General features: G+C 43.3%; 1 protein-coding gene across 1 annotated transcript in view; it reads left to right on the forward strand.

The window, feature by feature from the left end:
- Positions 1–22,952, forward strand: part of ARHGAP22 (Rho GTPase activating protein 22) — a 41,322-nt gene extending 18,370 nt beyond the window's left edge. The window contains exons 2-7 of the mRNA XM_010286358.1: positions 3,456–3,663; positions 7,870–8,002; positions 12,620–12,693; positions 14,496–14,617; positions 17,321–18,215; positions 22,520–22,952. Coding sequence (XP_010284660.1) covers positions 3,456–3,663; positions 7,870–8,002; positions 12,620–12,693; positions 14,496–14,617; positions 17,321–18,215; positions 22,520–22,748 — 1,661 coding nt within the window. The 3' untranslated portion in view covers positions 22,749–22,952. The remainder of the gene's footprint in view (positions 1–3,455; positions 3,664–7,869; positions 8,003–12,619; positions 12,694–14,495; positions 14,618–17,320; positions 18,216–22,519) is intronic.
- Positions 22,953–27,725: the final 4,773 nt, after the last annotated feature.

A 27,725-nucleotide genomic window follows, 5' to 3' on the forward strand; every position in this document is an offset into this window, starting at 1 on the left:
CAATCGGAGTTGGGCTGTCAAACCAAGGTAAGAGGCAGCCAAGAGAGCTGGACTGAGAGAAGTTTTTCATCCTGGCAATGGCTTCAGGGTCTTTTCCTCCCCTCAGCAAAAAATGACCTTTGAGGGCTGTGTGATCTCACCTGCACAGCCCTTCAGCACACATTGTCACACAAGAAGAAACCCATGCTTGTGCCAGCACCTTTCACTTATCATATGGTAGATCAGCTTCATTCTCAGTCATGTCAATCTTGGTTTCACGGCTGGTTTTTCTTGCTACCTATTTGAAATGGTGTGAAGGGAGGTGAGCAGTATTGTAGTAAAAGAATATTACAGTGCCTTTGTTTCCTCCAAAGATCACTATTTCCATCCAGGGAAAAAAGGCGTTACCAACCTCCATGCCTGAGAAGGGGGAAAGATAGGGTCCCCAGCATCTGGTTCTGCAGCAGACACCCACAGCAATGTTAATACTGTGCTTGTGAAAGGTCCATCTGCTGCTCCTTCTGAATCTCAAAGCAGGTCACCCGTCTATCTCTATCTGTTATCTTAAGTGCCACATTCCTTAACCGCTGTGTCAGTGGTCTCTGTCTGCAGTCAGCTTGTTACTCAGGAGTCGCTGGTGTTGATTCTACTTACAGAAAGCTCCTGCTGTTGTGATCCAAGCTGCCCGGGAAGGCAAGCATTGATGTTGCCTGAAACGTATTAGAGCATGTTGCTGACCACAGGCCAGCCAAGGCTAGGGAAAAGTAGACAAAGCTTCGCACCTCAAGTGGAGATTATGCATACAGTTGTTCTGTGTGCGCTTGCATATGTGTGTGTCTGACACTGCCTTTGTCCGTGCTCTGAGTTAAGTCTAGAACACAAGAACATGGGCTTCTGGAAAAACATCTCTGCTCTATACTGGGGGAGTGCAGAGCATTTACCTCTTTCCCAGAGCCTTCTCTAGACTTCAGGAAACAGGGCTGTTATTCAGCAAAGAGAGGTTTGAGAAAACAGGGCAGCTATCTTGTAATTGCCCTGACGTCTACCACAGCCTGACCGCCCTAAATGTGTATGTCTGGCATCTAGAAGAGTGAATACCATGTATCATTTTAAGGAAATAGATGGATCTGGTGGGAGGAAGCCTGGCTCAGAGATTGATGATAGGATATCGAGTTTTTTTGTCTCTAAGGTGCACAGCTTGGGGTCTGACCCCAGCTTGCTGTAACTAATGCTGAAGGACCTTGGTTTGCATTGGCTGGTGGCCCAGGATCAAACATTCATGTTGGAGGAAGGGAGAGAAATGGACATCAGCAGAATAACATGAGGGGCGTTGTTAGGACACACGTTCCTGCTTCAGCTTTTCACAGCTGAGGTGCCTGCACCGTAGCTTGCAACTCTTGTTGCCTGGATCATTCCTGTGTCTACTTACTATGATACGCGGTATTGAGAGTTGCTCCCCTATGAGCAGGATCAGCAGACACAAACAGGCCACGGGGACTTCACTTTTTCAGCTTTGATCTGGATATGGAAGTTACCTGAGAAACTGGGCTGAGAAGGTTGTTCTTTCATGGCTGCCCAGCCTCTGTAAGTGTGCTGGAAACCCTTGGACAGTGCTGAACCCCACATACCAAGCAGTTCTGCTGTGCCCTATTGCGACAGCAGGGATTACGTGATGAAATTACAAAGCAACCTCTGCAAAAGCAGGAAGAGATTCCCTGTCCTACGACATGACTTCAGAGACACTCATCTCAGTGGAAATTCAAACAGATTAGAAACAAGAACTAGTTAAACCTTTACTCTACAAGAAAACCAATATTTACAGTGATAAAGATAAGTCACTCCCATGCTCCAGGGCATACTCTCCTGCCAGGATGAGGAGGGAATTTCCTTCCAGACTCTTCATGGCCCTCCAGCTCTGATACTGTAATGCAGTTGTGTAGGCTGGGGTGTAAGGAAGGTTTCTGTCTTCTGATGTATAATAAATTGGCATGGAAAGGAAATTGGACTTCAGGATCCTTCTTGAGTGTTTCATTCAGGGAGTTGAAACTGATGTCAGTGATAAGATTTGTTTCACTGAGGATTCAGCGGAGTTGGACTGAATACAGAAAGCAGCTATGGTTTGACGTGATGTCTCCCATGAAGGACAGCAAATGGTGGTTAGGAGAGCTCCTGCCAGGAGTTATCATCCTCCCATGAATATAGCACTAAAATAAAAATGGAAAATGTGAATACTAGAAGGAAGGTAAGTAGAGCCTTAAGAAACAACCAAATCCCCTGGCCTGGTATAAGCACATGCATGTAATCCATTAAACACTGCTTCTGGGTATTGGTTGCGACCACAGTGTAACTCCAATATTGCATGCTGCTTTTTTTTCAGACCTGCAGGATTAACTGAGTGCTGAATGCATGATCTAAAGCTTCTTGATATCAGTGGAAAGCTTCCTACTGCTTTGAGCAATCTTTGGATGGAATTTCCTTCATGCTATGGTCTGATCTCATCCAAAATTGAGTAGATTCTGGGATTCTCTCACTTACTGAATTCTTATTACCAAAATATGGTTAACTTGGATGCTATCCTCCCTGACTCCACAACACCTTGTAGGGTGCTAGAATTAGGGATTCAGAAGACAACTCAGCAGCTGTCCTTTTAGATGGAGCAGTCTCCTAGTGGCAGGGATTGAACTAAGACCTCTGGGTTTTATAGCCTGAGTCTCCTCTGTGTAGTCAAAAAGATCTGGTGCCAACAGTGGCATTCAGCAGCTAGTATTGACCAGGAGCTCCAGTTTCCCCGAAGAGAGAGACAGTGCACCACAACTGGTGATATGTGACTACAGATAGATTTGACTTAAGAATTACCTATGTCCAATCTGTTTTTAGGGTATCTTGTGCTTCTGATATTTTCAAGGTGCAAGAAGTAGAGCATACAGGTTTTAGCAGGAAGAGCAATGTATTTTGCATGCATTTTACTCTTTGTTTTAATTTTCATTCCCCCTCTGACAGGGTGATTGCTACCTGTTGGGCTGGGCAGCTGCAAACTGTTAAAGGGCAACTGCCTGACAGCGAAGACGTGGGTGCATGCGGAAAGGAATTGTGTCCCATAAAGTCGATGTAGCCTTTGTTTTGGCACTCTTGGGACAGAAGATGCAATGGAAGTATAATTACTTCATTCAGATTCAGCACAGCCATAAATAACCATAAACATAGTCTTAATTCCACCTTCCTGGTGTATAATGAGATATAAACTGGCTTAGGTCAGGGGATAGTTTGAAGCACTCTTAAGCGTTAAAAAAATAAAATCACTCAGCATGTAATTTTTAGTTTTTAAAATAATTTTCTTCTTAGGAGTCTGTTAGAAATTGGACCTTCACAGAGTTTGCCCTCTCCATGTGAAAGCTTCCCTCATTGTATGCCCTGAGCAATAGCTCAAGAAGAGTTTCAGCTGACACTCAGATGTCTCTCTTGCTCTCTGTTGGCAGGGATCTTTGGACAGCGATTGGAGGACACTGTACAGTATGAGAGGAAGTATGGCCAGCGTTTGGCCCCACTGCTGGTGGAACAGTGTGTGGATTTTATTCGGGAGCGAGGTCTTACAGAGGAGGGGCTCTTTCGGATGCCTGGCCAAGCCAACCTTGTCAAAGATCTGCAGGATTCTTTTGACTGTGGAGAGAAGCCCCTTTTTGACAGGTGAGTTGACATCACCAAATTCAGGCTGGTTTATCTGTGGTATGTAAAATCCGGCAGGAATGGCCAGTGGCTATCCTAGTCTACATGTTCTTTCCACACCATTGTTCTTTTCATTTGAAGTGCCTCTGGGACTTTCTCCTGCATATGGTGTTGGATACTGAAGCCTTCATTCAGCTAAGTGTTTGCACAGAGGGAGAAATTGAGCCCGTTAATCTAGATGGGGCTACTCCAGTGTTTCAACTTAAGTACATGTTGGATGAAATGCATCGCTAGATTTGTGTGAGGCATACTCAGCAGTTGGTGGGATCCCACCCTAGAAATGGATATGACAGAGGTGAACTAGGTGTTTTACTGCTTTCACATGTTGCATTCTCCCTTGCTGAAACCACAGTGGATCTGCCTAGGAGCAATATCTCAACTCTTCCCTTTCCTTTTTCACCAGTTTTCAGAATAGTCACCACCATCTCACACATCTTCCCTGGTTGTTATGCATGCAATATATAGAATTGGTCAGCATGTCATAACAAAGAACTTTGTGACCCCAGAAGAATTCTTGGCCAAAATGATTTTTTTGGCCTAGAATTTCAGCAGCTGAGATGGAACACTTATTTCAAAATGGAATATATCTGATTTTCAACAAAACTTGAATCAAATGTTTCTGAAATAAAAATGGCAATTTTGTATTTCTCTTCACATTATAAAAATGTTGATGTAGTCACTCCTGGTACAAAGACATGCTAGCAGCCTTTTTGACCTACTGACCATGTCAATGGCAGGGAGCAGCAAAGGTCGGCTGCTCTGCAAAACAAGGTGAGCCAGGAGCCGAGTGTGGTAACAAGGCTGGCAGAGGCAGTTGCACAGTCGAGTCATCAATAGGCAAGTCCATAGTGACAAGGCAGCTCCAAGATCAGGCTAGGTAATCGGTCCGTGAGTCAGGGTCTGGGTCCAGATCAACAGGGTCTGTGGCCAGGCACAGATGTGGCTGTTGGGCAGTGGGAGTTGTAGCTCAGGCACAGGATAAACGGTAGAGGCTCAGCTTAATATCTGCTCCTACAGGAAGAGTATCAGCTCTGGCTCAGAGCGCTCCATCCAAGGTCAGCGAGGGAAGGGGGGCAGCTCTCAGCTGCACTATCTCTATGTTGGCCCTGAGCCCAGGCAGTCAAATCATCAGGAGGGTGGATGCTCTCAGGGCCCTTGCAGCCAAATCTGTCCGTCCTCTGTAACTAACATTTCCTTCCCTCCCTCATATGTACATGCTACCCAGAGTGAAGGTCAGCATTGTGCTAACCTGAATAGTGCTTTGAGAAATGGACCTTGACCCTAACAGAGACCTTGAACTCCAGGAATATTTGGATCCAAGGCCATTGTGTAGATCTGGCCCAATCTCTTACACAGGTCCAGAAGTAGGATCAGATCTGGGATCTTGACTTGGAGATCTGGCTCCTTTTCTTGCTGGAACTCAGCAGCACTGTTTTCCCAGGTGATGCAGGCAGCATCTGGTTTATTGCCAGCATGTCAACCTAGGGGATCGCTTCCCCTGGACCTGCAGCCAGTCTCAACATTGCCAACAGCATCCCTGCCTACTGTTGCAGGAAGAGCTAGTCCCGCATGGGCAGCATAGTGTTTGTTCTCATCCTGGGAAGAATATCCTTAGAGTTTATTTGGAACATTCTTCTAATTCTTCCCTCCTCTCAGCTTCCCAGACCACCCGTCCTCCTTTCTTTGATTCCTAACCACAGTCAGTATTTTTTTCCTAAATGGAAGTGTCAAATATTTAAGAGACATTTTCATGAAAAAATAAAGTTTGAAATCATCAAATGGTCTCACTTCATCTTTTCTTAAACAAAATCTTTGTATTTTTAACTGGATGTCTGGGTGTTCTAGTTCAGAATTAGAATTATCTTAATTCATGTGGAAGTAACAAAGTTGTTTTGGAAAACACTCATATTCTGGAACAGGAGTATCTGTGGAAGGAATTACTTAGGAATGACAGTTTCACTTTCATGTTTTACCTTAATCTAATCCAAACTAACTTCATTGTCATGAAGATAAACCAAGCCTTCGCCCAGCATTTTTAAAGCAGAAAGCACCTTTATTTCCATAGGCATTTGCACTGGCTAAATAGATCAGTGCTAAATCTCGCCTTTAACAGAGGCAGTGAAGATCTCCATGAAGGAATGCCTGCCTTTTGGGTAGTTGATTTGAAATGTGATAACTGAAGGTTCAGGGTCCTGGTTTCAGCTGGCTGGTGTTAAACGACAACATTCAGTACAGAATTAAAGGAGGCAAGCCTAGTAATGTGACAGTTGAGGGTCCCTCAGTGAGTGTCTTTTGCTCCTTCCATCATGTCCACTGCAACTTGTAGGCCCAGTTCTCTGGTCTTTGATATGTATAGTCTCAGATAGCAACAAGGGAGAGGCAGTTCCACCCCAGCTAAGTGAAATGCTTCTCCTCCTAGCAGTGTAATTTTTTCTCTACGTCTAACTAAAACTATCAGTGTACAGCCTAGGATACCTAGGCAGCGGCAAATGTTTTCTGCAACTGTGAAATCCATATGCTTGTTTCCAAATCAGGTGCAGTGAAAGGAATATCTTTTTTTTTTCTAGTTGCAGCAAGTGCTTTTAAATGTCTTTTGTATCTACAGAGAACTCAAGATAGCTTGATCTTCCAAATGCTAGAGCCTGCCTGCCCTGTGGTGGATCTCTGTGATGACTGATAATTAAAATATTTATTTTTAGAAGGTTTGCTTTTCGAATTTAGGTTTTAAATGCATATGTATATTCCTATGAAAGACCAGGTGTTGCTGTTTTGGAAGTACCTACAGCAGTCTGCTCCTATTGCAATTCCATGCTACTGAAAGTTTGGCTGGATTTCACATGGCCTTGTGGATGAAACAGTAACTGCAGCCAGTGGACCTGAGGCTGTAGTCTGGGCTCTGCTTCTGAGTGATAGTCATATCCACCCTCCATGCCTGAAACTCCTCACGAAAAAAAGAAAAAAAGAATAAGCGTACTGACCTCATTTGTAAAGCATTTATAATCAACTGAAGAAAACCAGCAAGTGGAACTGTTGTATTCTCAGATATGATGGGGCTGTTTAATAGGAATAGCATTATCAGCATTAGACAGCAAGTGGTAGCTGCTGGCAGCTTCCTATTGTAATTTTTCCTGTTTTGTTTTAGCTGTGTATTCCAAAAATGCTTAGAAACATGCTAAGCAGAAGAGATTCAGCTTTTAGATAGAGATGAGGATTTGAGGCTCTGTTGCCCCATGGTTAGTGATGTGTTTTCCTCAGAGTTCTTTAAAGAATGTCAGGGCAATGGTGGGTAGTGGGGAGCTGGTGACAGAATCTGTTTAGACTTCCAACAGTCAAAACTTTTGAGGAGGACATCTGCAAAGATTAACAAAGTTGTACAACAGGAGACTTGGAATGAGGGAGAGGTATTGCCATGCATCCAAAGCTGGATAGGAAATGGATAGGGAAGAGCAGGTGCATCTTCATCATGGGGTCTGACACCTCAACCCCAACTTAAAGGAAAGGAGGGAGAAGAGGAAAAAGGAGTTCCTGCAGTGGGAGAGAAAAGAAAAGCTGATATCCCAGCATAACAGATGGGCTAGGAAATGGCAGACACCCCAGCCTGGGGGAGGAGATGTGACCCACAAGCCAGGCAGCCATGCCAAATGGCAATAGAGGGTCTGGAGGAAATACAGCTCCCTCCATTTTTTTTCTGAATGATTGATCAGGACACTTGGGAGCCTGGCCCATCAGATGCAGGTGGGTGCTGGCTGGGGAGAGTATCAGGCGGGAGGAATCAGTGAGATGATCAGAGGTTATGTGTGATTGCATGAGGATGCAGAGCTCCGCTGTCAGTGCTACATGATCACTGTGCACTTGCCTGGAATGTATTGCTCACATTCCTGATCCACACTGGCTGAGGAACCACAGCACTGCCCTACCTTAAGCAGTATCATGGGCATATGCCTCCCACTGTCCATATTGCCTGAGATGCATTTATATCTTGACAAAATGAGGGATTTCCCTCATTCCCAGGTAGACTCTCCTGGATAGTTACAAACATAGCAGAACAGCTCCCTTCCATGTGCTTACTTTGTCCCTGTCCCTGAGAGGGACCTTGATGCACCCCCAAGGAAAGGCATCAAGCTTTGGGGTAGTGTGGGTTTCTCAATTTTCTCTTCTCTATTGCAGCAACACAGATGTTCACACTGTGGCGTCCCTCCTGAAGCTTTACCTCCGAGAGCTGCCAGAGCCTGTCATCCCTTTTGCCAAATATGAAGACTTTCTTTCTTGTGGACAGCTACTCTCAAAAGATGAGGGAGAGGTCAGTGATCCTTCTAAGCTGCTTCCTTCTACCTAGAAGGCTATTTCCAAGACTCAATGTAGTACAGCTTTCTTCTCATCACTCTTCAGTCCTGATTTCAATCAGTGAAGTTCCTGGGAACCTTCCCCTGAATTTTCCTGAAGCTGTGAATTGGGAGTTAATATCACAGGCTCCTGCTTGAAGCAGGAGCTTTTTTGAAGTCACTCTTGTAGCCTGGTGCTTCTTTCTTCTGAACAAAGCTGTTCTGTAGCATAATCAGCAAGTGATGCAAGGTAGGAGATTCAGGTTTCTTTCCCAGCCTTGCTGTTGACTCATTAGCAAGCTTTATGAAGTCACTCCCTTCTTCTGTGTTTTCAGTTTCATATATCAAAACAGCATGTTCTGCTTCCCAAAGTTTTTGGTGGATGAGATGTTGGTCAGTGCAATGGTCTTTGTATTTCTTAGAGGAAAGGGCAGGCTATGATATTATCCCAAAATGGGGGAAATAATGCTATGAATACTTTGCCAGAACCTTCTTATGATGTTCCTCTCTTTGGTTCCCAGGCAAGGGAAGGGGCTGACAAAAACCTCCAAGTCTGTAGCAATCATGGAAATTTTGATTCACTGCTTGGGAGGAGCAGGATAATTTACAATATGATTGATCTGTTTCACCCATATTGTTCCTCTTGTGGTGATGTCTGAGCTCTTTGCTGACTGCAAAGGCACGTTGGATCTGGTCTAATGTGGGTGGAACTGTGCCACCTTCTAAAACAGAGTTTTAAAGAAGCTGTAAGGGTTGTTACTAGTGTCAGCTAAAGAAGCAAAGGCCTGAGGGTTTGTAAGTTCTGTCCCTTTTCTGTGTGTGGCCTCAAGAGCACACTCACATCTTTGTCTCTGGTGGGGATTGTAAAAATTGTTCTTTACTGAGAGTCTGGGGTTCACCTTTAGGTCAAATGGCAGAAGGGTCTGGGGAGATTCTGTCCTTCACGATGCCCATAGGAAGATGCTTGTTTGCCTGCATCAAATAGAGCATATCTGTCAGTTTTTTACAGATAAAAGGCAAATTTGCTACTATCCGTACTGACATGGTGTATCCTCTAGCTAACTCTGAGAAAGTAAATTTCTGTGCATGACACAACATATTACCACGCATGGGTATGCATTTGCATCCTGGACACAGCCACATCAGTGTGTCAGTGCACTAGTGTTGTCTTTTAATAGGTAGAGGTATGTGTCTACTAGCTCCAAAACTTGTTCATTTTCTGCCTTATCCTCAGTCAGCTCGGGCACCTCTGCAGGGTGCTATGTTACAGACAGCACAACGGCTGATTTCACAAGAAACAGCAGCACTTCCAAGGCAGTGGAGCTGGTTTAATTTTGGTCATAAGATGTGCAGACTGGGAAGTTTTGGATCCATTAAGCACTATTGCACAAGAGTAGAGACACTGCCAAGTTGGGCAAACATAATTGTATATCACTGCTCAGCTTATTAACTACGTAGTTTGCCTGATTTTGCCTGCACAGGCTGCAGCAGTTTGGGAAGCAACATCTGTGTTGGTTTTGTGGGAGCAAGGCCAGACTCAAATGACTTGTAGTGCAGTATTCTCTTTGGATTAGAATGGTGATGAGGAGCACTAGAAAGCCAAAATGAAAGCTTACAAAATATGGTACTGCTGATAGCACAAAGTTGTCTTGTTAAGCTGCTGTTGTAAACAAAACTATTTTCTGGAACCTCAACAAGGGCTGTTTAATTTTTCAGAAAGGAAGGTGGAGCGCACACACCAAGGGTGGAGAGGCTGTACGTGCACAGTAGCACGTGGAGCAGAATGTAGCACAAAGTCATACTCAGCCTGTAGGGCCTGACTCGCCTCCTACATGGAAAGTCCCCCAGCTGAAAAATGTAGTTTCATTGAAACCATAATTTTTTAGCATAAAATGATAAGCAGGGAATTTCAAAATCAAATGTTTCATTTTGAAAAATTATTTGGAAACAAAATGCAATCTATTGTTTTAATCTGAAGTACTATTTTGGAAGTTTTGAATAAGACTTTTGGACTCAAAATACAAGTTTCTTTAGTTTTGTACACCACTACCACCACCACCAACAAAAACAGAATTACTTAAAAATAGGCGTTCAGATAAAATTGTTGGTACCTCATGCTGCTACACTGTGGCCATAGATAGGACTTATTACGATGTTAGTTTGACTTAATTTCCATCTGCAGCAAAAAGCACTCCAGCACCGCCCTAAGTTTTCCATTTTTTATTCAGACTGCTGTTCATTCTTCATTCTGCACCCAACTAATCTCTGGTGTTGGAATGCAAACAGAAACATAATAGATACCTTGGGTTGTGCTGAGGCCTCCAGGTATCTCAGCAGGACTTCAGCATTAAAAAAAGTTTTGATTCTGATCCCAACTGGTTGGGAGGAGGGATTGAAAATGAAAAACAATTTTAGAGTAAGAATGAATGAAAGATCATCAAATCTCTAAAATCTCATTTGAGTTTGAGCTGACTTGGCGTGGTAGTATTTTAGCCTTCACTGCTGCCTGTATTCTAGAGATGCACAGAGCAGCTCAGTGGGCTAAGCACCTGGCTTTGAGTTTTTGAAGAGGGGTCTGAATTTGGATGAACATCTGAAGCGTTGCTAGTTTTCCAGCCCATCTAGAAGCTCCTAACTGGTGCTGATCTATTACACACATTGCGAAATCCTTGGCTTTGGGATCACTCCTTGGAAAGCATGCATCTGTAGTAAATTAGATATGCAGCTTTTTCAAGGAGGTAAGAGTTATTACTGCAAAAAAACATGATGAATGACAGTGCAGTGCCTCTGTTGCTTGCTAAGCTGCAGCCATAAGCATGATCAGTAGTACTATTTGTTAATAACACAGCAGTTTCTAGCCTGCATTTTCCTTTACACTTTCGCTGTGGTGTTACTAGGCTGAGCCTTCTGCCATCTGTTGGTCAGGTGGTTGGTGGGTACAAATCTGGCAGAGCTGACAAATGCTGAAGCAGGAGAAAGCTTTTTTTAACCTGGCAATTGTTTGTACCTTGATGAATGTGAAGATACTCTCTGTGTAATACCATGTCTGTGGTTCCTCGTGACAGAGCATGGATAATAAATTTTTAGAACCTTTTTTTTCTTTCAGGTACCGTCCTGTACCTTTATGTCATGTTTCCAGCTGTTCACAACTGCCTGCAGTTTCTGTTCCAAATCCCCTTCTTGCATGTAGGGGAGCCATAGTACTTTAATTCACTTGGAATACAGTGCCAAATACCATCCTCCTTTCTGTATTTGAAATAAATGGGGTTACAGAGCAAAATTCAAGAGGGAATTAGGTCTGTTAGATCAACTGTTTCTAGTTCAAACTCCTCACTTGAAAGCTGGATGATCTGAACAACTGACCTTAACCTTCACATCAGCAGCAGCTGTCTTTGATTCAAATATTTTCAGAAGTTTAAAAAAAAAAGCATTGAGGATTTCAAAAGTGACTGATCTTTCATTGGTGTCTCCATTGTTGTCACTGTTAAACAGGCATAAGTTTTAAGCTAAGGATTTAGAAAGGACTTATTGCTCTTAAGAATTCTTTTTTAAGTTTCAGTTTTTTATTAGAGGACTTTTTTGTGTTGGGACATATAGAATAAAAATGTGTCTATACCTTCAGGATGTTAAGGATGGAGGCAGGAATACAGACTGCTCTCTGGATCTTTCTGACTTCTCTGGACCAGAGAAATCAGGAAGATCTTGCAAAAGGCTGACCGACAGAATTCCCTCCCTAACAGTCCTTAACAAATTGAGGAAAGTTTGAAATGAATGTCCAAATGCACTTCTTTGGCTTGGAACCAGCTGCTTCTGGAATTTCTCCATCATTAGTTAGCAGCTATCACTCTTCCCAAATGTGCGTGGATATCTATTTTCCCACAAAAGGTTTAGTTGTCTCAAAAAATAAGCAAATCTCCAGGGCAACTGCAGCATTGAAAGGAACAAGCAAATGATGCTTGTTGACTGTGGAAGGATAATAGCCTTCTGAGTCAGAGGTTTTCATTTAAGTAGCTCCAGGGTTTTAAGTCATTCCTACAGCAGATGTCTCATCTTAGGTTTTAATGTAAAGACAGAAATTTTATGAGGAAGTAAGTTGCAGCTCAGAATGACTGCAAATGGAAGTAAGTAATTAAAAAGGAGGTAGCTGAATTGGAGTGTCATTTAGCTTTTTAAAGAAAAAATTCTCCTCTGCTCATTTGAGCATTACTGCAATGTATTTATACTAGACACAGTGTCTCAAAGTTTCAAATAGGCCAGGTGCTGAAAAGGCACATTTGCTGGTACATTTATACCAATGCCAGTGGGCAGACTTTGAAGACTAGCAAGCCTTGCTAATTGAGGGCTTCTACATCGACCATTAAAGTTGACAGGAGGATTTTCACTGCTTTTGAGAACTGAGTCACGTTCTGGACATTGTGTTGTGCCTTACGAAAAACCCACTGAATGACACCTTTTTTAAAGCAAAGCCACCTTGTGTTCTCATCTGTTGTTCACAGTTTTGACTCTGGAAAGAGGATTTTATAGTATTGAAGGAAAGTCACATTTTCTTTGCATCATTTATATTAATAGTTCTCCTTGTTTTTCCTGTCCCTCAGGGTACCCAGGAACTGGTTAAACAGGTGAAGAATTTGCCCCAAGCCAACTACAACCTCCTGAAATACATATGCAAGTAAGTGAAATTAATTAACACTTGGAAAAGTCACTAAGTTTTGTGAAGCTCAGTCTTAAATGCAAATAATTTACTCTGCAAGTATGAATATTCAAACATCACTTACATGTAAGTTACTGTTCCTATAAAACATGTGGAGATGAATGTGCAGCCTGCCTGAAGGAAGCTCTTGGTTTATCCAAGAGCATCAGCCAAGCAAATTGCTGTCACCCACAGCCTTGGCAGCAGGCATGAATGAAACTAATATATTGTTTATTTCAGAAGCACTTAAAGACCAGTAAAAAAAGGCATTTTTTCCCAGGTACTGCACACTTGGAAGATGTATGACAGAAGCCAAGTTGCAGATGCAGTTAGAATAGCCAGTCTGGCCACAGCTGTGGTTTTGAAGTGGGATTGGGAGCGGCTTCCTCTTAGAGTACCAGGGACTCCGCAGCCTTGTCTCCCCTCATCTCCCTCCTGACACTCCCAGTATTTGCAAAGTGGGCTGGAATGTGTTTTGGGAGCTGGAACGGCCTGTTACCCTAGATACGATGTAGTGAACTTCATGTTGTATTCTACTCTCCATGGTAGTCAGCCCCTTTATAACCAGTGGGATTTGCACATCTGGAGCAGGTGGTAGACACACACACTGACATTAAGCCCATGACTTATTCAAGATATGTCAAGCCCTTCCCAAGTGTACAGACAGACGGCATTTCTGAAACGTATTTTTTGAACGCTTAAAAAAATTAATTTTGCCTTGCTGTGTGCTTCTATAGCCGTTTGTTTTAATATCTGAGCACCTCAGAACATGAACGGGTGAGGCAGCGGAATATAATTATACATGTTTATAAGTGAAGAGCCGAGGAAAGGAAAGGCAAGGTTCTTGGGTCTTGGCACAGTGTCCACCACAGGGCAAAGCCGCAGAAAAAATGGGAGCTCCTAGAAAAGTCATGTCGCAAGTAGAAAGCATTCAAAAATTCACCAAGTAGTGCAGAATGACAAGAAACTTCTTCCTTGCCAAAACCCATACAATCATCCAAAAATAAACAATAGTTTAGGAAACAGAGTACAGACAGAGTGAGACTGTTTGCTTTTGAAGGCGCTGAGTCCTGTTTCCTGCTGTTGTAGGTTTGCATGTCCTGTAGTCCTTTTTACAGATTGGCTGATTATGTACAAGCTATTTAGGTGTTTGTTGCAGCCTTTCTCTTGCTGTAACTCCTATTGGGAGACTGTTCCAAATGACAAAAACTTTAACGTTAGAACTTTCTGCTGATTTCCAGCTTACACATACGGATAGCCGGTCTGTCTGGATTTCTTTATGTGCTCTCTCTGGCTTGTATAGTCATCTTCTTGTGTTGATGTTTGCCCAGCTGATGCATTCACAAGAAGCATTTGGGCTACCTCTTTATCTGTATTTTGTTAGATTTGAGCAGCAAAGCTCTTTGCACAGGCTGCTATTTCTAGGATGAGGAGATGAGTGAAATGTCTTTTAAATTCTGTTATGTCTGTAAGCGAAAACTGGCAGAAGTCAATCTGTGTAATCAGAGAATTCTGTACTTTCATACCCAGTAGAAAGCTGGTTCCCTGCTAGGCTGGTACCTTTGGCAGAAACCATCCCGACTTCCCTTGTTGATACACGAGGAGGGATCTGGGGTTATTACTGAGTATCTAAGCTGCATTAAGTCCCTACCTAGGAGCATTTCAGGTGTCAGCATTGTATAAACACAGGACAAAACTGTTCCTGCCCCAGAATGCCTATAGTCTGAGAAGTGACTTATTATTCCTCTTCTTCTTTCATTTTTCTGGGGGGGCTTTTCAAGGTTCCTTGACGAAGTTCAGGCTCACTCCAGCATTAACAAGATGAGTGTCCAGAACCTGGCTACAGTATTTGGACCAAATATATTACGACCTAAAATGGAAGATCCAGTAACCATGATGGAAGGTAGGTACTATTGTGAGATAACACAACACCAGTTATAACAGTGTTTGGAAGGTGCGAGGGTATGCTGAAAGTCATACATTTGTTGATAGCTTTTTCACTTGGCTGCACAGTCAGCAACAAGTCAAGCAATCCCTTTCATCGGTGCCCGTGAGAGGATGTAGCAGTGGGCCTCTGTTATCCCACTCACCACTGGCCCCGGAGTGTCTCTCCACTACATGGAGACACCTCTGCCCTGCTCTAAGTTGCAATGTGAAACTCTTCTTGAACCCACCGCTAACATGAAAGCTCAGATGTTCTTCAGAAGGACTATATTTAAGTAGCAAACTGCTGTCATTCAGTATTGGTGCATTTTGGTGGTTAGACAGCTCCCTGTAAAGGACATCCATTCTGCAATGAAAGAGGTACTGTAGTTTTTGCTGTGCCACAGTGGCTGTAACTAGGTGTCTTAGAAGTTTTGTCTTCTGAGCAGGCTGTGTATGGGTCAGAACATCACATAACCCAAGGAATAAGTTGAAAATCACTTAATTTTGGATGTAAAAATCTGAAGTTTGAAAACTATCTACCTCCATATGGGTCAGGAAATGCCCAGGCCTGATCTCTGGCTGGCTGACAGTAGGGTGTCGTATCCCAATACAGCCCCTCTTCCCAGGTGGCAGCGGAGCACAATACTTGTACTGTGGTACAAGTTTTAGCAGGGTCTTTGCATCAAGTTTTGTGGGATCTTGGCATCCTGCACAAAGAATTGATGGATTCGTCCAGCACTAGGCACAGGTGGAGATGCTGTGCTCCGGATGTCTGAACTCAGCCCTGGCACTGCTCCCTAGCTGTAGGGGACAGCTGACGTGGTGTTCTGTGTGACAGAAACCTTCACAGAATGCCGGCATTACTACACTTTAGCAGCAGCAGTGCCTTTAGCTCTGCACAGGTGACCTCTGAAAGGCACTGCAGATGTGTGCCCCGCAGACAGCAACTCTCTGTAACAGGCCAACTTCAGAGCATGGCCTGACATAGTATAGTTGTTCAGGGGTTTGAAGCCTGCCACAGAGATGTGGGGCATATTAGTAAGGGTAGCTTTGAGACCCCCCGGAAGGAGAGAAGATAGAAAAATGTGGGGAGGAGAAAAAGGGAGTGCAGGAGCAGATGCTGGGTTATTCAGCATTACGAAGGTGGGGATAGCTGAAACCTCAGCCTGTTGTGTGATGCTGTGACTTCCCCTAGTGGCCAGCTGGCCAGTGTTGGTAAGAGTCGTACAGCCTTGGCCAGCAACATGCTTTTTGTTCAGTTGGTACAGATGACAAGTTTGGGTTCAGTTCACCTCAGGCATTTCATTATGCAGTTCAGCTGATGGCAGAGGTACTCATACTGTGTGTAGGTGTAAAGGTGCTGTGGTCTCATAGTGTCCTAATCATCATAGGAAAATATGACAGTGATGTGACCTGGAATTCTGCATTAGCACAGACCTGAACTGTAGAAAAATGGGGATCCAGTGACTGGATTTTTAGACTTAATCATTATATTCATAAGCAACAGCACTGGGAATGTGTTGGTTTTAATTTTACTGTTAGTTGATGATAGAAGATTGCTTAAATAGAAATAACAGAGAAGTAGAAAGACACTCAATAATATTTTTTTAGCTTTAGGGTAATACAGATCTGCTAAATCAACTGATACAGAAAAATACTGCTGCCAGCTCTCAACAAAAAGCACTTTAATTGTGTCTCTCTTCAAACTTAAAGCATGAATTTCAAATAGAAATATCTGAAGTTTGACAGCTAAATTGTTAGGAATGCCCTTATCTCCAGAGAGGTTTATTTCTCTCCCCGGATTGACAGACATAAATATGTTAGTCTTATTCTCTATTTCAGATCATGATTAAAAATAGAATTACATACATATTTGCTCTTTTTAAGGTTTTCCCTCTTTTGTAGAAGGTGCTTTGTACTAGGTTTGGTTAAGTGGTGGTCTCTATTAGTTCATAATGGTCTACTCCACTACTGGAAAACAATGACAACTCATTTCTGTGGGTGTAAATAATTGTACACCTTCTGCAGGTGTCTGTATCATACAGATGTCATACTTTCTGCAAGTTTCTCTATACACTGAATGCAGCAGAAGGCCTGAGCTGAAATTTCTGGTTCTTCAATAAACACTAGCTCTGGGCCTGTTAAGACTATGAAACTGGGTGCAACGTAGTGTGGAAACCTGCTGGTTTTGGAAGCTGGACAGAGAGGTACTCCATCCCAGCAAAAAGGATGTGGCGTGCCTCTCTGCACAGGGCTATGCTGTTCTGCATTGATGTATGCACCGAGATTGATGCAGGCTCTGAACCCCATGCCTTGGTGTGGTACAGTCATGCCCTTTTTTCCAGGTGTCCTCCTCCTCTGTCATCTTCAAAGGTGTCCTTAATCATGCCAATTTATTTGTCGTTGCTAGTGTTCATTTGTACTCTGCTCGTCAGCTACACTCATGAGTCAGACTGATACCTGCGTCCTTCACAGTCCCCATTTCCAGCAAAGGGAACAATTCCTGTGTCTTGCAGTCCCGTACAGAAACGCCCACAGAAGTTTGTGCAGACCCCTCGCAGTGCGTGGTGGCCACAGGCCTGCCTCACAAGGAGCTCGCAGGGCATCTCCCAGACACGGGTTGAGCGTCTGAGGTTTTCCGTGTCTCATCAACTTGCTTGCCTTTGTTTTCTCCCCACAGGCACGTCACTAGTTCAGCACCTGATGACAGTGCTGATCAGTGAACAGGGGCGAATCTTTGCTGTTCCTCAGGCAGATGTGCCAGGGAGCCAGCTGGAAATCAGACCTGTGCGTCAGCGCAGTACTGTGGAGTGGATCTCCGAGGAGGACACCAGGTCAGAGAACAGCATTCCCAGCCCTGCTGATTTGCCTTCTAGCAATGCTGTGGCACTAGAAGCCACTCCTGGACCTGTGGTGAAAAACACGCCTTCAGAGCACAGTGGCAAATTGACTCAGCCTGCCACCAGCCCCAACAAAAGAGTGCAGACACTGCCTCCGTGGAAATACTCCTTCCGCCAGCAGGGAGCACGGTCTGTGAGTCCAAAGCTGGGCAGCTCATCCTTAGATATCCCCAACCTCTCCTCCAGTGGGAACTGGTTGATGAATGGACTATACTCTCTCCGAGGCCACCGCCGGACAGCCTCTGGGGAACGAGTTAAAGACTCGTGTTCTTCCCAGAGACTCTCTACTTATGACAACGTCCCTTCATCCAGCCTCTCCCTTAGCACTCACAGTATGGCCAGCACCACGTGGTCTACATCATCATGTGAAATCTCCGTGGTGGACTCAGTCAGCAGCTGCCCAGCCTGCCGGGCCAGTGACTCTTCTGCTTTAAGCTCTCTCAAAACCGAGTGGATAACTCAGGGCTCACCATCACAGAGTGAGGTCAAGACTGCAGATCTGGAAAACAGCATCGACAGGTTTGAGGCATGCAGCAGCAGCAGCAGTGAACAGAGCAACCCAGCTGCAGCTTCCAGAGACTCTGTCAAATGCTCTAGGGCCTTACAGAGCTTGGTGGTGGAGCTAAAGACAGAACTGAGCAAACAGAGGACTGAGTATGAGACTAGTATGAAAAGGTAATGTCATCTGCAGGGGGGACAAGGAAGTCATCTGCCAGCATTGCCCCTGGTTGAACATGGGTGTGGGCTACCAAGCGTATCAGGTTTTCAGACATGGAGTTTGGGTTTGGGAGACAGCAGATTTGGTTCTGCTCTTTCCTCACTGCTCTCTGAATCCAACTTTTCTCTCTGTGATCTAAGGGCGGATCAAAAAAATGGGATTTCCATCACACAGGGAATTCCAATATTTCATATTCTATGTTTTCACTGGAAATCAGAACTGCACAGGTAATGCCAAAGTCTGCTCTTTGTCAGTGTCCTGGGAGAAACAGCAAAGCCAAACATCTTGGAGGGCGGGATTGGGACCCAGGGTGGTCAGCCTCCACAAGGAACTTTGTTGGTCTGTGCAAGCTTTGTACCAAATCAGTCCGAAATGGAGTCCTTCTTGGTGCTTTTCCCAACAGAACCATTCTTCAGGAAATTAATCTTGACTATTCTCCCTGGGGTTTTCTTGGTGGTGGTGGGACTGCATCTTAGCTACCACTTTTTCAGCAGCCCTTACATGTTCAAATTCTAGAAACCTTGCTTTTGATTTGTGATGTACTTGTAGTGGTCCTTTGCTCATCTGTCCAGCCACTGACTCAAAGTAAGAGCAAGGTGCTGCTTGTACAGCAGATGCATGAACTGTGCAGTTCTTTGCCCACTCTGATGTTTACTCGCACAGCTGCAACTGCTGGTGCCGTACTTTAGATCTGTGCTCAGAAAAATTCCTTCCAGTTTTCAGGAGAGATGTGTGTGAGGGCAGGGGTTGTAGGAAGTAGAAAATATTAATAACTAGGAAGTCATATTTATTCATGTGAGTTAGTATATTAGGCTTTATGAGTGTAAGTTAGTGCTTAATAGAATGGCTTTCAGGCAAGTACTCAGGGAAATACTCACATGAAATGTTGTTGCTTAAAGGGATTAGATGTTTTAATATACAGTTATACGCAAAATTGCACACCATGTTATAATACAGAAGAGCCATCATTGGCCTGGGCTCTGCAGCACTGGTACTTTATGCTGAAGAAGGGCTGTAGTCCCATTTCTTACAAATAGTTGTGTTCTCAGCTTTTTAGTGTGTGTTGAAGTCTTAATGTTATATACCCCTTCAATTATTCAAGCTCTAGTAGCATTTACATGCCTCAAATTCCAATCAGTCTCCCAAACATGGTACCAAAAACACATATGTTTGTAGGGATTGTATAGCACAGCTTTAGGCTATGCTTGTTGCCTCTTTTTTTCTTGTTGAAGTAATATCTCAAAAGTGTATCTGAACTGTGATCTCTCCAGTGGGCCAGCTGTTAAGGTAGGAATTTCACTTGCTACCTTCCTGCTTTATTTTTGGATTTCCTGTGGTGGTGGCTTGCCAGCCTCTGCAGCTTTTCTGCCTCTTGCATTGTACTGCCTTGGTATGTGAAGCTGGAAGGAGAATCAGGCTACGTAGCAGTTTCAGTTCCCACCTAACATCACGGAGCGGGAGAAAAGCTTACCCCAGCCTTGTTGTGTTCCAGGTAGAAGAGCTGATGAGAACACCACCAGCTGCTAGCATGGTGTGTTGGAAAAGGTCTGAGAATGAGGATGGTAGTTCACGGCTTATTTGTGTTTTTTTTTTTTTTTTTAGATGACCTACTGATGCAGAGTGGGAGGGAAATGAGGGTATGGATGTACCTTGCATTTAATTCTGCAGAGCTGCCCTGGCAAGCCTTGTTGCAGGGGTACAGAGTAATAAACAGAAAGGAGACCAGGCTGCAAAACTTGGAAATGTCTATCTGTATATTTTGACCTGCTGCCTGGGGGAAGAGATGGCTTTCCACCTCTTACCAGTATAACTGTTCCAGTGGGGAACATTGGACGTCAGCTATTGTTGACATCAGGGACATCCAGGAAGACTTGTTGAGCAGTTTCGGCTGCGTCAGCTCCAACACCTGCCTTTCCCCTTCAGCTGGGCAGGGACAGAGCGCACTGTGGCTGGAGGGGAGGACTGTAAATTGGCCAGGTCTCACAGGGCAAAGTAGCTAAGAGGAAAATGCCTAACGAACTGTTTCATAAATCCAGGCAAGATGCAATCACTGCCTTTTTGTATTAAACAGGATGACTCCAGCTGTTCACGATTACAGCCCGAAGGATCTTGCTTGTCAAGTCTGAGAATTTCAAGCCAAGTTTTTCAGCTCTCAAAAATTTTGCAATGTTTTTACTTCATCTGCAGCAATTTACATGTGCAAAAATACGTTCCTTTTGAGACTGCATGAAAGTCTGCTCCTGTGGAAAGACAGGAGCTAACTAGCAAACAAGGGAGGCTGCTTAGCAGGAAAACTTTGGGCTGCCTTACTAGCTTTATTTTATCGAAGGTAATTTAGTCCCCAAAAGTAATAATTAGTTCCTTTACAATTGTGCGTGTGCTTGTGTGGTTTGCAGGACTCAGTGTGTGTAGCAGGGCATGTTTGAATGAAGGAATATGAGCTTTTTGTTGGCACGTATATAAGCGGTGGGAAAGCAGAGTCAGTACCTGCCTGGGGCAGAGGTAAGGAACACTTGCTGATGGAAAAGCTGTTAATTTATCATCATCAACTGCCCATTTTCTCTCTCTTAGTCACAGGGAGGCATGTTTTATGGCCTTCCTGTAACCAGTCTGTTCCAGAGCATTTCTCCCTCGAGGTTAGTATAATTATCAGGCATTCTCTGTTGAGTTTCAGTAATTCACGTTTAGCACCTGGGACTCTTATGAAACTGGAAGTTATCTTGGAGAGAACTATTATGTTGTGTATGTAGAACCGCAGTAAGTACTGTGCCCCTGTGTAATTCAGAACATGGACAGCTAGTTTAGGCTGCTGGAGCCGACCCCTAAACTTTAATTGGTAGCTCAGAGCTGTAGGATGTAACAAAAATGTGGTAAGGCGGGGGGTGAGTGTGTGTGGGGAAGCATCCTAGCTTCAGTCCAGTCCTGTTGTATTACAGAAGATGGCTACCTGGGTGATAGAAGTCTGTCTTCGCTGAGATGGGGAGTTTTTTGCAGCTATAGTACACATTTCTGTTCACTCATCAGTGCAGCCGTTGGTCTGCTGGACTTGGTGATCAGCATGCCTGCGTGTGACTTTCTAATTTGTTGTGACAATGGTAACGTTGCCATCCTTAGCTGTATGTGAAGGAACAGTTTAAGGGTATGTATGTACTGCATTGCCTGCATAATTGCCTCTTGGTGATCACAAAACTGAAGTCAGACCCTTCTGGGACTGTCACGGATGTCCGATGTGGTGGTGGTGTGGAGTCTGTAGCATGCCCTTGTGGAGTGTCATTTACCCTGTCTAAAAATAACCCATTCCCAGCTTCACAGGGAAGCCAGGCACCCCCACAGTTCGCTATTGTACTGATCAATGAACCTAAGAAGTGGTGGTTTTGGAGTGTGGTGTTTTTTGTTTTGTGGGTTTTTTTTTTGGGGGGGGGACGGGACACTTTTCCTAGGAAAAGCCTGATTTTTAAAATCACTCCGAGTATTCTAGTAAACAGAAATTCCTGCTTGGATATACTCCCTCCTCTGTATTAACACCACTCCTCTGTCTTGCGATTAGGAAATGTGATGGGGAGGACAGCAAGTGATGTGCCTTCTGCGCTTGTTTCAAATTAAAAAAACATGAACCTTGTTCTTTGACCTCCTTAGAGGAAAGCTCCGAGTCTTGCATTGGAGCTTTGTGCACAGATAAAGTTAAGGTCTGTTCTTGAGATTCTTCCTCATGTAAAATGTTGGGTTTTGTAAAATCTTGTACAGTGTGAAAAACTTTTATTCCCCAATATCAAACTTTACAGAAAATACCATAAAATGGATGGTGAGGATGGACTGTGATCTCATTCCTACCTGACCTCCAAGGATGTTCTTCTGTACTGGACATCCATACAGGGCAACACATTATCAGGATGAAAACAGAGGTTAAAAGATTATTTTGGAATTATATATTTGAACTCAGTTTGACTGAGGAGTTAATACATGTCCTCAGACATTCAGTCTGTTGCCCAAAAGCAAGCATTGTTTTGTAAGACTTGAGCATATTTTCTTAAGCTACAAATAGAGTAGGCTCCATCTTTCAAGGAGTCTCTGCCCTTAAACTCAACATTAATGAAATGGCAATTAGTGCCCTCCTTTAAAACTTCCTCTTAGAATTAAGGTATTTTACCTCTAGGTAGAACAACTTATATTTATTACAGCTACCAGCAGTATTTATCCAGCCACTTAAAAAAAAAAAAAAAATCTTTTTTCTCCTCCCTCCCCTCTCTCTTTTGATTTTAAGAATCGAAGAAACAAGTGCAGACCTGAGGAAACAAGTGGTTAGGTTAGAAGAAGAACTGGACCAAGAACGAAAGAAATACACAATGATGGAGATAAAGCTGAGGAATTCTGAACGTGCTCGTGAAGATGCTGAGAAGAGAAATCGCCTCCTGCAGAAGGAAATGGAAGAGTTTTTTTCAACATTAGGATGTTTAACTGTTGGGAGTCAAAGTGCTAAAGTCCCCAAGTAGAACAAGCTCACATACAGCATAGAAAACTCAATTTCTGGCAAAACCAGTGAAAATGCACATTTTGTTCTGGTATACTCATGTATCATGAGTAATTCTACAGTGATTGTGCTCTCAGTGACACTTGCTCTGTGGTCTTTACATGTGCTGTAGTATTTGGGCTGGCTGGGAAAGACTGCTAAACTTAATGCTTGGAAGTTTAGATGTCAGGTTGCCAAGAATGGGCACTCTCTCTTTCCACAAATCAAAAGATACTATTCTCCGTAACTGTACTGCTGCCATCTTCAGATCTACTGCACCCATCCGTTTGCTGGCTGGAGGACAGTGGAAAGTCTTGCAAGGTGGGTGGCAAGGCCGTAAGTGATGGACAGGCTGAGCCTGGAGCTGAGGGCCTCCTACGCTTGCGCTTGGGAAGACGACAGTTCCAGTATGTCACCACATTCAATGTGGTTTAGCATATGGATTTAATATGAGGTGGTTTTCCTCCCCACTCCCTTCATGAAGTTTGTTCAAATTTGTCATTCCTTAAACTGGCATTATTTTATGAAGATGCTTCAAAAACAAAGTCTACAAACAAGATGAAGATACCGAAATCTTGACAGCTCATTAAAGTTGTTCCTTACTCCCTAAACAGTTCTGGTGCTTCACAAAAATGCAACTTATTAAAGTGTGATTAATAATCAGATTGGGCCACACAAACTCCATGGAACCTTAAATATGTACATTTTGCCCTAGGTATCGGGGGGTTTGAGCCAAAAATAGAGCAGTATTAGCTGCAAGGAAAAATCTCATAGGTTGTTACGTTGTGATCAGACATCAAGGTAGGAGAAGAAAGATTCTTATCATCAAAACACATCCAATTGCTGAGGGTTTTTATCTATAAAACTTTAATAGCAAAACCTATGGTAAGAGAAATTAGTGCAATTAGTGCTGGGAAGGGTGGGGATCTGTCTTTAATCTTCCCAGGACAATTTATGCTTAGCTGCCTTGTAACATTTCTCATGACACCAGCTGATTTTCTGTTAGTTCACAGGGAGAGGAAGGGACAGGAGGAATATAGCAAACAACCCAGCAGCCTAAGCTCACTGCTTCTACTCAAGAAAGGCATTAGAACAAAGCTGTAATTTCCAGTAATTAGCTGCCAGGGCTTACTTTCCCTTCAAGGGACTTTTGAGAAGTTCTGCATAACGTTTCTAGTGCCCTGAGCCACACGGAGCCTGCACGCAGAAAATTGTTTCACCAGATTCAGCCTGAACTCCGCTTGCCAGCCCAGCGCTCACAGCACTGCTCGCTCTTTCTTCACACGTATCTTTGACAGCTGAGGCAGCCTGGGTGTCTCAGAGGAGAAAGATTTTTAACAGAAAAGTGCCACGACAACATGAACTGGCTAAACGGCAAGTATAGACTGCAGTGAAGGTGCTCGCTTTGATTTAAGTATTTTCAAAGAATGACCTGAATCTGTCTTTTCTTACTAGGGAAGACTATAACTCATTGTCTGGAAATAACCTTAGACTGGGCTTCTTTACGTACCAGCAGATTGTACGCCTTTCAGTATTGACTTTCTCCTCATCATCTCACAGGTATCCAGGTATTTCAATATTTAAACATCTAGAAGTTAATTTGTTTCTACTTCACTATAACACTCCTCCTTCCTTTAGAAGTGTAAACCATTTAAAGTGGGCAAAAAGAAAGATTTTAACCCAATCTTTCCTAGTTAAATCAAGCAAATAGGTGAAGTAATAATCTGTGTGGATAGGTTAATTCAGTTATTTGAAAACATTTTCCCTTCATCCCAGCATATCCAGCTGCACTGGATTCCGTACTAGCCCTGCTATGCGGCAGGTGCCTGAGCGTCCGACGGGAGCAGCCTGCTGCCCGCAGGCACTACCCTCACTCTGACCTTTTTTTCCACCTCCTGCCCTGTATTATTACTGATGGTCACAACTGCTCCTGCAGGGAATATGGTGGCCTGTTTAAAAGAGCAGCATTGAGATGCATAATATGAGAAGCAACTGTTGTTAACAATGATTATGAGCTGGAAGAGCACAGGGGGTACCACACCAGTCAGCACAAAATAAACCTTAATATTAGAGAATGGGCTGAACTGGGCTGTAAGTAATTCTCTGCAAGTAGAACATCAGGACTGGTAAAAAGAAAGTTTCTACTTCCTACCTGAAGCATTCAATCCCAGTAGTAGTGGCAACCAGGTTATTTTAATACCCTCTTTTAATCCTACCCACAAAGTGGGTACCTTTCACTATATCCATCCTGACAGCCCCCATCCCTTAGACTACTTCTATTGCATTATCCCCTGTATGTAATCAAGTGCAGACTACTCCCTTTAGTTCTGGTACACTACAAATTGACTGAGAGCCTAAAACACAAATAAATATAGAAGACAAGCACTAAACAAACAGGACTGCTGGCTAATTCTCAGTGAAATGAAATGCAGCTGGAATTCTAAATATTCTCTAAGTATTTAAACTTAGGTAACCACTACATATAGCGGAACTGGGGAACAAACCCACCTATGCCAAATCTTCAGCTCCTGGATAGGATCATCTGTCAGCTGTAGTAACTGACTGCATAATCTTAATCTGGCATCCAGGATAAAATTCATTCCTCTCACCAGTTTCACAAATGAAACGGTATCCACTCAAAGCAATTAATGGAACTAACCTTTTTCTGTTGTGCTCCAGAAACAAACATCTGTTCCGCTTGTTCACAAAGAATACATTTTCAGGTCCTTTTGAAGATGATCCACTGCAGTAAATAAAGCCTGCAAGAACCTGCAAACTACCCTGTTCATGCTAAAACACACCACAGTGGGACATTAAAGTACAGCAACAGGAGCACAATGTTAATTTCCTGTCATGGGCAATTATGCAAGAAATGGGAACACACTTGTGCCCATGGAACACTATGCCCTTATCTGAGGAAGATGATATACTCTTTCCGAGCTTTAACTCCTGTTTCTGTACTCTGTCCCACCACGTCATTTGCCAACTTTATGGATCTGAGAGAGAAAACCTTATTTTGCAGACCTTTAGCTTATTTCAGCCCCTAAAGTGTCAGCCTTCTTAGCAAGCACATTTACAAGATACAGGTTTCTTGGTATTAATAAGACATGACAAAAGGCTCTTGGAATGAGACAGATACATTCTTACCATCACCACCTGTACAATCTTCCCAGCCTGGAACATCCCTTCCAGTATTATGCAGGCAAAAAAGTATAAAAAATTTTCAGTGAAAGAACCCAACACAAGCATATGCTTAACGCCCCCCCCCCCCCCCACCCCCCCCCCCCCGCAAACAGCAGCATTCCAGAATAACTAAAAAACTTACATAGCTCTCCATGGTATTTATAATATGAAAAGGAAAATTAATAATGATAACTTATTGAATTTTCTACATTTGCCCAATAGGGCTATGCAAGTCAGCAGCACTATGGAGCATTTCGGTTCTGGGCCAAAGTCACCCACAGACAAATCCCTGGCAGAGCTAAGACTGTCTCAGGCCTTGCTCTATATTAATCTAATCTATTACATGGAAGCAGCTACACTTTATATTAACATACACAAATAAAAAAAGAGCATTTTAGAGCCTCACCGCATTCCTAGAAGAGCGCCTCGCGAATAGCTGGTCCAGAGAAACAAAGCAGGCTGCACTGCACTGCCCGTGGTCACAGTACTTTTCCCTTAAAAATGTACATAAAGACAACGTAACAGCATGCAGCCAAGCACAGCTCAAGGGCCTCTTAGCGTCTTTGTTTAAAGAAAGGCTGAGAGCCTGCTGGAGCTGAAGGCAAGGGAATGCATTACTTTACTTTAGGATTTAGCCCCATGGTAGAGGTGCCAGTGGAGGAAGTGCTCCTGGCACCCAAGTCAGCTCTCCAGCAGTGAGATCCTTCAGGCTTCTCCGAGAGAGTTTTGAGAAGGATTTTCCTGAGGGCACAGAGACTGTGCTCCTTTCACACACTAGACGGCCCGTGGCTCACCTCTTTCTGCAACGCAGGGTCTCAGCAGCTGTATCTCCAGGAAGGCAGCTAGGGTTGGCAGCAAGGAGGTTAGTTAAGAATGGATTACCAGCGGTTGCAAACACACCTGGTATTAAGAGTCTGTAGCACATCCAAAGCCCATGGGAATGGAGAAATGGAAGAAACACGTCACTTTGCCGACAAGTGAGCTCACACACAAGACAGGACTTTACCGCTAAAAACAGATGAATTCTCAGGAAGGACTGATGCTAATAAGACTCCAACTGCAGCCTTATTAGGAAAATCCATTCCACCTAGCAATGAAGAAACACTAAATGCATAGTGGTCAAACTTTTTTTTTTCTTTTTTATTTAAAATATCATTATAACCAACTGACATACTAGATAACAATGTATACATTCCAGTGGTGCACATGTAATGACCTATGGCATGAATGAGTAAAAAAACCACAATGTTCTCAGTAATGCCCCACCAACAGCTTATTTGGAGGGAATAAAGGAAAAGCAGGTATCAAATGTGGGGAAGAAAAAAAATTTTACAGTTTTCCCCAGTATTTTTAATGGTGTATCTTCCCCTTCATATTTCTTGGGACAAAATAAAATTAAGAATATACTTCAAAAGGGGCAGAAGGAATGATCACAATAATTAGGGTGTTTTTTTTCTCAACTTTAGTAATAAAAGTTAAAGAACTCTCAAAAATAGACTAGATATTGGGCCTACAAAAGTAATTCATCTGTATGCAAAGCTTACCAAGAATTATTCCTTTTGTAAAATGTAAAGGATGAGCTGACATTACTAGTAAGCTATTTTTACCTACAAAACCAGACTACAATAATAAAATCACGAATTTACAGCTAACACAATATTCTAGATGTACATTATTGTACACAAGCTATATATTACACATTAACATCTTACGTGAAATGTGTAAGAAACATACTTACTGATAGTGTCTCAACATTGGCCAAAAGGTTTATTTTTCT

The sequence above is a fragment of the Phaethon lepturus genome, unplaced genomic scaffold, assembly GCF_000687285.1.
Source record: "Phaethon lepturus isolate BGI_N335 unplaced genomic scaffold, ASM68728v1 scaffold12774, whole genome shotgun sequence".
NCBI classification, from domain to species: domain Eukaryota; kingdom Metazoa; phylum Chordata; class Aves; order Phaethontiformes; family Phaethontidae; genus Phaethon; species Phaethon lepturus.